Source organism: Cotesia typhae, unplaced genomic scaffold (genome assembly GCF_013202065.1).
Source record: "Cotesia typhae breed Kobodo isofemale line unplaced genomic scaffold, CoteBio_Ctyphae contig_50, whole genome shotgun sequence".
Taxonomy (NCBI): Eukaryota; Metazoa; Arthropoda; class Insecta; order Hymenoptera; family Braconidae; genus Cotesia; species Cotesia typhae.
In genome coordinates, this window is record NW_027423758.1 from 1120912 (window position 1) to 1130480 (window position 9569).

The window sequence follows — 9569 nt, forward strand, 5'->3', positions numbered from 1 at the left end:
TCAACTGTCGATAAAAAAGACTAATTTTGTTCTTAAAAAAAAATTAAAATTACGAACGAGTTCACAATGTGCTAACATTGTTTAATATTTTATTATTTATGTATTTAAATATTATTTTAATTTACTAGGTGAGTTGAGCGTTAATTATGCGAAAAATTCAGCAGGTTAAAATCAACCTGGACATGTGAGTTTCTGTGAAAATTATTCGTGTAATTTTTTAACTAGTTTCATATGTCATTTAGGTTATAATTGGATTATGTCACTCGTTAATTTCTATATATTGATGATTGTTTGTTTAGGATGACAGATAATTAATGTAACCAGTGGTAAATATAATGTTATTCATTTTATCTGCTTCCCGACTCTGCAAACACTCAGCATGCTTATCCAGGATCATTACTTCAGCAGTAAGTATTCTTTTGTTTTTTTTTAATTATTGTTATTATTTAATAATTGTCATTATTACTATTTCAAATTTCTATTTTTAATTTTTAATAATAATGATAATAATAATTTTAAAAAAAATTATTTTTTTTTATTACAGTACACAGCAAGACCAGCAACAAAAGAGTCACCTTTAAAAGAAGATCCTTTAATATCAATATCACCAAATTTAAAGTTCCCAATAAAATCTTTAAACCCTTCAATTTTAATTCCTCCTGACGCAGTATTATCTAGTCAAAATGATAGAAAATACGTAGAAGCACCTAGAAAAATTAAAGAAAAATTACCAGAGCCAGAATGGCGAGCTGTAGAGTTGGACGTGTCAAAATTACACAAACATTGTTTAATGCTATCGAAAATTCGGCTGACATGTAAGTAAATTATAAATTTTTATTTAATTTAATAGATATTTGATAAACAAATTATGAAAAAAAAAAAAAAAAAAAAAAAAAAAAAAATTGAAACTTCTATTTTTTATAAATAATTCTTTGGACCAAATTTATTTATTAAAAAAAAAATAATTATTAAAGCTCTGGTGGTGATAACAACAATGGGAGGCTACGCTTTAGCACCAGGAGTATTCGACCCGACGATTTTCATAATGTGTTCTCTAGGAACTGGGCTAGTGTCAGCGACAGCGAACTCCATCAACCAGTTCTTCGAGGTTCCTTTTGACTCCCAGATGTCTAGAACCAAGAACCGGGTTCTTGTTCGAGGACATTTAACTCCTGGCCAGGCAATAATTTTCGCCGGGCTTTCAGGAGCTGCTGGACTGTCTCTTCTGTACTTTCAAGTCAACGGACTGACAGCAGCACTGGGTGCTGCTAATCTAGTTCTTTACACTCTTGTTTACACGCCGATGAAGAGGTATTCTATTCTCAACACCTGGGTCGGATCTGTTGGTAATTATTTTATATTTTTAATTATAAAAAATTACGTTAAATTTTAACATTTATAAAGATATAAGCTAATTTCTTAATTATGTATTTAAAAATAGAGCATTAATTATTTTTAAAATTCTAGTTGGCGCAATACCGCCTCTAATGGGCTGGGCAGGCTGCGTGGGTGACATTTTATCGCCCGGCGCGTGGATTATGTCCGGGATGCTCTACGCCTGGCAGTTTCCTCATTTTAATGCGCTGTCTTGGAACCTCAGAGCTGATTACTCCCGTGCTGGGTATAGGATGATGGCTGTTACTAATCCTAGCCTTTGTCGGAGGACTGCTTTGAGGTACACTGCAGCTCTAGCGGGGCTTTCATATCTCGCTCCGGTTTTAGATGTTACTAATTGGTGGTTTGCAGCGTTTTCAACTCCTTTGAACGCTTATTTTCTATATCTAGGTAATTTTTTAATAATTTTTTAACTAATAAATTAAAGCAAAAAAAATTATTTTTTAAAATTTTATCTTAAGAAGTTTTAAAAAATTATTTATTCAATTTTTTTATAAATAATTTTTTAGAGTTTATTTATTATTAAAAAAAAAAGTAAAAAACAAAAATGTCAAATGTCAATTTTAATATAATAAAATAAGTAAATTAATTAATAAAAAATAAATAAATTAATTAATTAAAAAAAAAATTTTTCAGCATGGAAATTCAACGAACAATCAGATAGCGCAAGTTCAAGAAAATTATTTCGTTTCTCACTGGTCCACCTGCCAGCTCTAATGCTCCTATTACTGCTAAGCAAGAAGAATTGGCACAGCAATAGTGACAATGAAAAAAATTCACAAATTCTTGGCAATTTTTCGGGTGTTTTAGCATAGTTAATGCCTGCGAAAAATCGCTCTTGTATATGTGTAAAATAATTATTATTTATTAATTATCATCAATAATTATAGAGATTCTATAGTTATTAATTAAATGATTAAAAAAAGAAAAATTTTTTATTTATGTATATATTTACACAATTATTTAAATTAATTATAAAATTGTCTATCAGCTTTCTTTTAGATCGTTGAATCTTTGGATCGCGTAATTAGTCGCTATTTCACGGCGAGTCTTCGTTAGGTTCCGGTGACCAGCACAGTCGAGATTGTCGGTGAAACATTTGTTCCTGCAGCATTGCCGGCAATAATTGTACTCACACTTGGCTCCCTAAAAAATGAATTAATAATAATTTTATTTTAATTAATTATTTATAAAATTAATAATAATTTACCTTTGGATTAGGACACTCTGCACATAAAATAGAAGCCCTGCGGATTTTTGGTGTCTGTGAAGTTTGATTGGGGCGTCTTGCAACGCGACGCAATTTTTTCATCCTTTTTCGAGATATTTGGTTTCCTTCTTCGTCAATAAATTCTCTTTTCATTCCCTCACTCTACAAAAAATAATTTATCAGTTAATAAATAATAAAAAATGATTTTAAAGTTAAAAAAAATTTTTTTTTTTAATTTTTTAACAAATAAATTATAGAAAAAAAAATAATTTAAAAAATTGACAAATTCTTAGAGACAAAATTTTTTTTAACAATAATTTAGTAAAAAAAAAAATTATCAAATGTCTGCAAATTTTAATATTATTAAAAATTACCTCTATTTGTTTGGCTGAGACCTTCTCAATATGAACCTGAGGAGCATCACGAACATAAGGTTGACAAAGCCAAGGCGGTAGCACCAAATTAAAATCCTCTGGAGGAGAACTCTGCTCCCAGAGGATTTTTCCTTCATGATAGGGCAAGTACCTATTCTTTAGTCTCTCCACGACGCTCCTGAAGGACTCCATGGTGGAAAACCGCGCCAGGAGGGCACGTTCTTCAGCATTTTCCGGCAAACAAAGTCTAAGTTTGTCAAAATATTTATTTTAATAAATTTAATATTTATTTAACCAAAGATTTAAATCTTTAGTAGGTTTAAAAAAATTATTTGTTAATATTTTTGAGTTTCATGCGTACATATGTTGGAAAATTTTGAACAAATGTCCTCGGATGTATGAAGCAGGAGCTGGGTGAAGTTCCACCAGGTCCAAGTACTCCAAAGCAGGCTCCCAGCACGGAGGATTCACACCGTCGAAGATATAAGGGTTGTAGAGACTTCCCTCCGCTGTCATCACCCCTTGGACTTTTGTTTCTTCCAGACATCTCTCTACATCCTGGAGACACTGGATGTTTCCGTTTGCAAACATTGGAATCTTGATAGCTTCCCTAAAAATTTATTTTAATTAATTTATATAATTAAGAGATGATTTTATAATCTTAAAATAATTTTTTTAATGCTTAAAAAAATTAAATTTATAATTAAAAAATACCTGACAGCTTTGATATGTTTCCAAGAAGCCAAACCAGTCAAAGGACCCTTCTGCTCTCTAGTTCTTCCATGAACAGTCAGCAAACTAGCTCCAGCAGCCTCCAGCATCCTAGCATAGGCAATCGTCTTATCAATCTCAGGAAAGACTCTCAGCTTGCAAGTGACAGGAATCTTCAGGCTCTTGCTCAGCGTGTTGACAATCTTCGCCAACAAGTCCCAGTCGTCTTGGAGGTAAGCTCCGTAGTGACCGCGCTTGGCGATCGCCTGAGGACACCCAATGTTAATATCAACCGCGTCGCAGTAAGGCTCGGCCAGCAGAGCAGCCTCCAAGAGAGTCGCCGGGTCGTTCCCACAAAATTGAACTATCAAGGGACGATCCTCCGGTGTGCTGGCCAGGAACTCTTTCCGGTACTTGGGGTCCCGACAGAAGACCGAGGAGTGAAGCATCGGCGTGTAACACAACTGAGCGCCGTGGCGCCGGGATAAAAGTCTCCAGGCTAATTCGCTGGCGTCTACCATCGGTGCTACGATTAATCGCGGGGATCCTAGGTCCTCCCAGATGTTGGTTGTCATCTAAAATAATTTTTTTTTTTTAATTAGAATTTTATTTAAATACTTTTTTATTATTTTTATGGTAAAGTAGTTTGAGTTAAAGATTAATCTATGTAAACATCATTATTTTTTTTTTATGGAGATGTTATCATAGATGCTTTCAACAATGCAATGTTGCGCTCCATTAGCATTAATGTTTTTGTTGTGATAAGTATCATTGTTTCGTGCAGGCTTGCAGAATATTTAAATTAGAAAATTTTCCATTTTAAATTTTTTTCTTCAAATTAATAATTTAATTTATTCTAATTATAAATTATAATAATGACCTGGTATCTTGTCTGCTATTGAAATTTTTGAAGATATAAGCTCATCTCGATGTTACACTCATCGAGAGCTTTCATTTGAGTACCCACATCAATTTTTCATATATATTATATATTTATATATATATTACATATATGTAATATATATAAATATATAAAAAATGCATGTGGGTACTCAAATGAAAGCTCTTGATGAGTGTAACATCAAGATGAGCTTATATCTTTAAAAATGTCAATAGTTAAAAAAGTACAGTGCAATTTAACAAAATTCATTATTTAATAATTTAATTTATTCTGATAAATTAAAATAAAATTTTTTTTTTTAAATGGAATTCCCAAAATTTAGTCAAATTACCTGTAAAAAAAAAAAATTAATTAAAAAAATGGTCAATGACTTAATCATAAAAAAGTAAATAAATATGTCATTTGTTCTTCAAATAACCAGTTACAATAATTGATTTACTTTTTAAACAAATCCAATAACTATTCTCATTCCGACTTACCTCGGCATTACGTATCTACAATTTGAGCACGCTAGTATAAACTTAAAGTATTTTGTCACGCGATAATAAAGCGATTCATATGAGGGGTAATAGAGGATGTACCGGCCGTGTTCTGCTTGACAATCCCTCGTTAGGTTCCCCATCGGGTACCAGTGAGTACCAGCTACAGAGGGGATTGAACTATCGGGTTTTAAATAACCTCCTAGCTACACAACAGCAGTAGTAAAACCATTAAATAAATCATTCACATTATTGGATTTATTCGATATGTCAAATGTAAACTATTTACACAAGTAACAAGGACGCAGGACGGACCAAGTCGTTGCTCCTGGCCCTAAAATCAGCCATTACACTATTACTTTTAACAGTTTTAAAAATGTTTTTAAAATTCCTGGAGTATTAGTCCGAAATAGTAGAAGGCGGGAAAGAAAAATGCTTGAGCTGCGGCGAGCGCGGAGAGGCAGGCTTTGATAATTCCGACTCTGGAATCGGGGACAACTGGGCGGATTGTGTAACGTGGGGGCTCATTTTGAACCGCGGCCGCCGGTGGAGCGATGGACGGCGAACTCGGCTTCTTTTTACAGCAGGTAGTGCGAAGATAACTCCGCTGGAGGCTGCGAGAGAGTCCAACCCCTCTATGGATCCATTTCGTCTGGACGGAAGATTAAGCGGCGGAAGTTTTATTGGCCTTTGCACCACTTCGGGGTCTTTTGGTGAAGGTACTGCGATTGTTTGGACCTAAAAGAGTAGTATTTTTAATAAAAAATTTTAATTTTATCAGAAAAATTTTTTTTCTGTGATTTTATAGGCTTTTTTGCTAAGAAACGCCCATTGGGGGTGTGTCTAGGCTCCTTATTGGCCAACAGTTACTATAGGGCGGGGCTTAAAGCCGTTACCAGGCAACAGTTGCTACGGGGCGGAGTTTAAAGCAACTGTGGGCGTTTTTAAGCGAATAAAAGCTAATTTTAAATTAAAAAAACCAACAAACCTGAAGTTCCTTATCAGAATCAGGAGTATTAACAGGTGTAACACGATTTTTCCTCCTTGAATTTTCCAAAGCTCTAGACCGAGGATTTTTCCTCCACCTGGTCCTCAAAAAGGACTGAATCCTCCTGACAGTAGTGCACCTAGTCATAGGTTTCTCTTCAGCATCCCTGGACTTCTTCTTGTTCCTTCTATCAGACCACGTGTGATTCATGATCGAGAAGCAACAGGAAACCGGCGACGGTGTCGACGGCTTGAGCTCAATCGACCTTTCAACCGCAAGTCCAGGACTTCTAACTTGTTCTTCGGACCTGGAGGACAGTTCAATGGAGGTAGCGTCACTGTGAATCTCATATGAAAAATATAAATGAAAGTTGCGTTTCTCCTTGTTGATAGCAGTGTTTGAAGACTGGGTGTGAGTTGAGCAAATAAAGACTTGATTAGAGTCAGGCTGGGTGCCTTCAGTATCGACCGACTTGCAGAAGTGGTACTGGTTGATCTCCGTGCAGAATCCATTAGGAACTTGCGGAGTAGAGCTCTGCTGGTTTTCCTGGAGCGCGTTTTCAGCGGCTTTCTTCTCCCGCTTGCTCCTGACGTACTCGTAGGTGGTGACTCCCAGACAGGCGATGTACCCGTGGAAGAAGCAGAGGTGGATCAGCAGAGCAGCGGCAATTGCCGAGAGGATTCCGACGATGGAGATTACCACCAGGGAACTGGTCCCTTGGATAGGGAGGAAAGGCAGCGTGATGTTGTCCATGTTGTCCAGGGTCTTCTCCCAGTAGAAGGTCGCGGTGACTTCCAAAGTGGTCAGCCCGGCTACGGTCAGCGCCAAGAGGATTGCTGAGACCACGCAGACGATGAACGCGGCGTAGTTCCGTCCCCCGATGCAGTTGTTCAACCACATGCAGTGGTGATCAAAGTTCCTGACGCATTTATTGCAGACCGAGCAGTGCTTGGTTCTCTTGCAGCTCGTGGTGATGTTGCACAAGTGGCAGCGGCCGTTCTCGATGACATGGAGGTGCTTCGTCCGGTCGAACTCCGGGACTACTAAATTAGTCGGCTGCCGACGAACTTTTGGGTGAGCTGGATCCAACAGCAACGCTGTCAAGTGAGCCAAGATGTGGATCGTCAGGATCAAAGCCAGCAGGCAGGTTATTGGCTCTCGAAGCCCAGGAGCCAGCTGAGGCACCACCAGGAACCCTGTGCTTGAACTCAGGACCACCAGCACCAACCACCCGGCCACTTGTTGAGGGTGCAACGGCAATTGCACTCCGTTTAATCTCCTGGTTTTTCTCTGCTCAGGCGGCCCGAAGGTCGCTTGCAAAGAGCAGCAACTCCGAAGCTTCGCTGGTGGGTTTAGCATCACGGTTCACTCTAGTGTCACCTAGATGACACTCAAGACGAGCCTCGAGGAGGTCGGCGCTTGTACTGATGCATTTATCCTGAGTTTTTACCACTGATGCAGCAAGGTAAGACAAAGCCCACTTGGCTATTTTTGGAGGTTGATTTTCTGAAGTTTTATTATGCAATCATCCTACAGTATCTCACCATCATTTTTAGTAATAGTAAAGTTTGCCGTTTTTAATTTTTTGATTTTTTTTTAAATATTTAATTAGAACTAAAAAATATTTTTTTTAAAATTGCACTTATAGTTTTTTAATTTTTTTAGGAATAAAAATTTTTTTTATAAAAAAATTTTTATTTATTTTTAAATGTCAGCTAACTTAATTTTAATTAATTATTAATCCATTGAATTTAATTTCTTGATTTTTTTTTTCACTTTTTTTTTAATCAAAAAATTTTTTTTTGATTATTTTTAAAATAATTTTTTTGTAATAAAAATAAACTTTTAGTGTTGATGAGATTGACAAGCTAGTGATTACAAACCGAGAGCATCTGACAAAAGTGCACCAGGTCGGACGACACGAACAAAACTAAGGATAAAACATAACTGGTTTAAAATATAGGACAGAGCAATGCGCGCGTCTAAAATCGATAGTGGCATGGAAACCTTATGCTCACCCACTAATAATTTTATATTATTTTTAAATAGCTTGGTCATTCACTTACCTGGACCTGGGTATTAACTCTTCCAATTATCACTTTATTATTTTATAATTCACTGAGAACTTAAGTGGGAATTAGGTAGCACTAAAATCGACTTATCGACCACGTGTAATTATTTATTGACATGACCGTCAAAGCTACCGAGGATTTATATTTTTTTCCACGTTATTATTCATGTGTCACACTTGTCACGTACTTGCTGCTCATAGCCAAGGGTAATTACGATATTGACACGGTTATTTTTTTTTTTTTATATTTATTATTATTACTCTTTGATTTTTGCTCGACATAACCTATAAATTCTCTCGTAAATATTATTTTGATTAAATAATAATTAATACGCACCGTTAAATAAAATTTATTAAATAATTTCTTCTATTTCTTCTTATTAAAACTTTTAAAATTTTTTTTATTTATTTATTACTTTTTATTTAGCAAAAAAAAGTTGCAATATTGTTTTTTGTTGACGCTGCGGAGACAGATGACATGACACTGCTTTATCGACGAAAGGTAGCTTTGTAAATTAATTTATTTTATAAAATGTTTTAACAATTAATTTTTTAAACGTAAAAAATATTTATTTTAACTAATCTACAGTTTTTAATCTAATCCTTCTTTCTTTTCTTTAATAGCGTCCTGAAAAAAAAATATAAATTAATTTTTTTTAATTAAAAAATAATTGTAAAAAAAAATTATTTATAAAAAAATATTACTTTAAATCTTTCTTCAAACAATGACAGCTCAGCAATTAAATCAGTGATTGCGTGCATAAAAGCTTCATGAGGAGTGTAATCAGATGTAGTTTGGATTCTGATGACAAACTTGTGCTCCAGGGGATGAGGTACTTTGTAACCGGCGAATAAAACATGTGGGTCCTTCAGTAATTGACTAAAAATATAAATTAATAAGTTTATAACTTTCAAATTAATTTTACTTATAAATTTGTTTTTAAAAATTTTTAAGTCAATTTTTTTGGAAAAATTATTAACTATTTATTAAATTAATTTTAATTAAAAAAATTACTTTCTGATCATATTTCCAAGAGTGTGGTCCTCTTTGTTGACAGTAAAAATCGCAGCATTAGGAACTTTAGTATCCTGTTCCTTGATAATTCTACAAATAGGTTAAAAATGAATAAATTACTCCATTTACATATAAACAATTAAAAACTTACTTCTTTTCTCCATCGTAGAGAAGAAATGACTCGAATGTTGGAGGCGCGTTCATTTTTTAATAATTAATAATTATTTTTAATAACAAAACTTGCTATTTTTTATTTTAATTGTTGTGAGTAAATATCTAAAATTTGTTTATGACAAGTTGACAATGATAAATAACGCCATCTAGCGTCTTGTTTGAGAAATAAAAATATTTGATTTTGTAGTTGATTAAACCTCCGTTGGCGCTGTTAGTTATTTCTTTGGAATAAACGTTGTTTATTATTTAGT

At 34.5% G+C, this 9569-nt stretch overlaps 4 protein-coding genes across 6 annotated transcripts; 1 reads left to right on the top strand and 3 right to left on the bottom strand.

Annotated features, from left to right (window-relative positions):
- Positions 1-25: 25 nt before the first annotated feature.
- Cox10 (Cytochrome c oxidase assembly factor 10) lies at positions 26-2326 on the top strand. 2 transcript variants are annotated; one of them, XM_074250123.1, is made up of 6 exons: positions 26-128; positions 300-407; positions 545-815; positions 975-1346; positions 1468-1785; positions 2032-2326. In XM_074250123.1, exons 2-6 carry the CDS (start codon positions 336-338, stop codon positions 2208-2210), a joined length of 1212 nt encoding a protein of 403 aa, XP_074106224.1. In that variant the 5' UTR covers positions 26-128; positions 300-335; the 3' UTR covers positions 2211-2326. The 2 variants fall into 2 exon arrangements, with proteins under 2 accessions (XP_074106224.1, XP_074106223.1); XM_074250122.1 differs by having other exon boundaries at positions 43-184.
- Positions 2257-8618, bottom strand: Dus1 (Dihydrouridine synthase 1). Of its 2 annotated transcripts, none has more exons than XM_074250112.1 (6): positions 8125-8294; positions 3694-4265; positions 3341-3589; positions 2980-3226; positions 2606-2767; positions 2257-2541 (listed from the first exon to the last, which is right to left on the bottom strand). In XM_074250112.1, the coding sequence occupies exons 2-6, from the start codon at positions 4263-4265 to the stop codon at positions 2383-2385; spliced, it is 1389 nt and encodes a 462-aa protein (XP_074106213.1). In that variant the 5' UTR covers positions 8125-8294; the 3' UTR covers positions 2257-2382. The 2 variants fall into 2 exon arrangements, with proteins under 2 accessions (XP_074106213.1, XP_074106212.1); XM_074250111.1 differs by lacking the exon at positions 8125-8294 and adding an exon at positions 8467-8618 and having other exon boundaries at positions 2258-2541.
- On the bottom strand, positions 4295-8104 carry LOC141531972 (uncharacterized). Its single transcript, XM_074250101.1, has 3 exons — positions 6059-8104; positions 5071-5808; positions 4295-4922 (listed from the first exon to the last, which is right to left on the bottom strand). The coding sequence occupies exons 1-2, from the start codon at positions 7415-7417 to the stop codon at positions 5470-5472; spliced, it is 1698 nt and encodes a 565-aa protein (XP_074106202.1). The 5' UTR covers positions 7418-8104; the 3' UTR covers positions 4295-4922; positions 5071-5469.
- Positions 8619-8632: 14 nt separating the features above from the next.
- Rpb11 (DNA-directed RNA polymerase II subunit RPB11) lies at positions 8633-9454 on the bottom strand. The gene is made up of 4 exons (XM_074250154.1): positions 9296-9454; positions 9145-9234; positions 8835-9009; positions 8633-8757 (listed from the first exon to the last, which is right to left on the bottom strand). Exons 1-4 carry the CDS (start codon positions 9346-9348, stop codon positions 8722-8724), a joined length of 354 nt encoding a protein of 117 aa, XP_074106255.1. The 5' UTR covers positions 9349-9454; the 3' UTR covers positions 8633-8721.
- Between the last annotated feature and the right edge of the window lie 115 nt (positions 9455-9569).

Coding starts and splice junctions, on each gene's coding strand:
- LOC141531972 (XM_074250101.1), bottom strand. CDS start 7,417: ATGCTAAACCCACCAGCGAAGCTTCGGAGTTGCTGCTCTTTGCAAGCG. Junction 5,809..6,058: donor ATTCTGATAAGGAACTTCAG/GTTTGTTGGTTT, acceptor CTACTCTTTTAG/GTCCAAACAATCGCAGTACC.
- Rpb11 (XM_074250154.1), bottom strand. CDS start 9,348: ATGAACGCGCCTCCAACATTCGAGTCATTTCTTCTCTACGATGGAGAA. Junction 9,235..9,295: donor CTCTACGATGGAGAAAAGAA/GTAAGTTTTTAA, acceptor ACCTATTTGTAG/AATTATCAAGGAACAGGATA. Junction 9,010..9,144: donor CTTGGAAATATGATCAGAAA/GTAATTTTTTTA, acceptor TTATATTTTTAG/TCAATTACTGAAGGACCCAC.
- Dus1 (XM_074250112.1), bottom strand. CDS start 4,265: ATGACAACCAACATCTGGGAGGACCTAGGATCCCCGCGATTAATCGTA. Junction 3,590..3,693: donor AAACATATCAAAGCTGTCAG/GTATTTTTTAAT, acceptor ATAAATTTTTAG/GGAAGCTATCAAGATTCCAA. Junction 2,542..2,605: donor CAGAGTGTCCTAATCCAAAG/GTAAATTATTAT, acceptor TTCATTTTTTAG/GGAGCCAAGTGTGAGTACAA.
- Cox10 (XM_074250123.1), top strand. CDS start 336: ATGTTATTCATTTTATCTGCTTCCCGACTCTGCAAACACTCAGCATGC. Junction 408..544: donor CCAGGATCATTACTTCAGCA/GTAAGTATTCTT, acceptor TTTTTATTACAG/TACACAGCAAGACCAGCAAC. Junction 1,786..2,031: donor CGCTTATTTTCTATATCTAG/GTAATTTTTTAA, acceptor AAAATTTTTCAG/CATGGAAATTCAACGAACAA.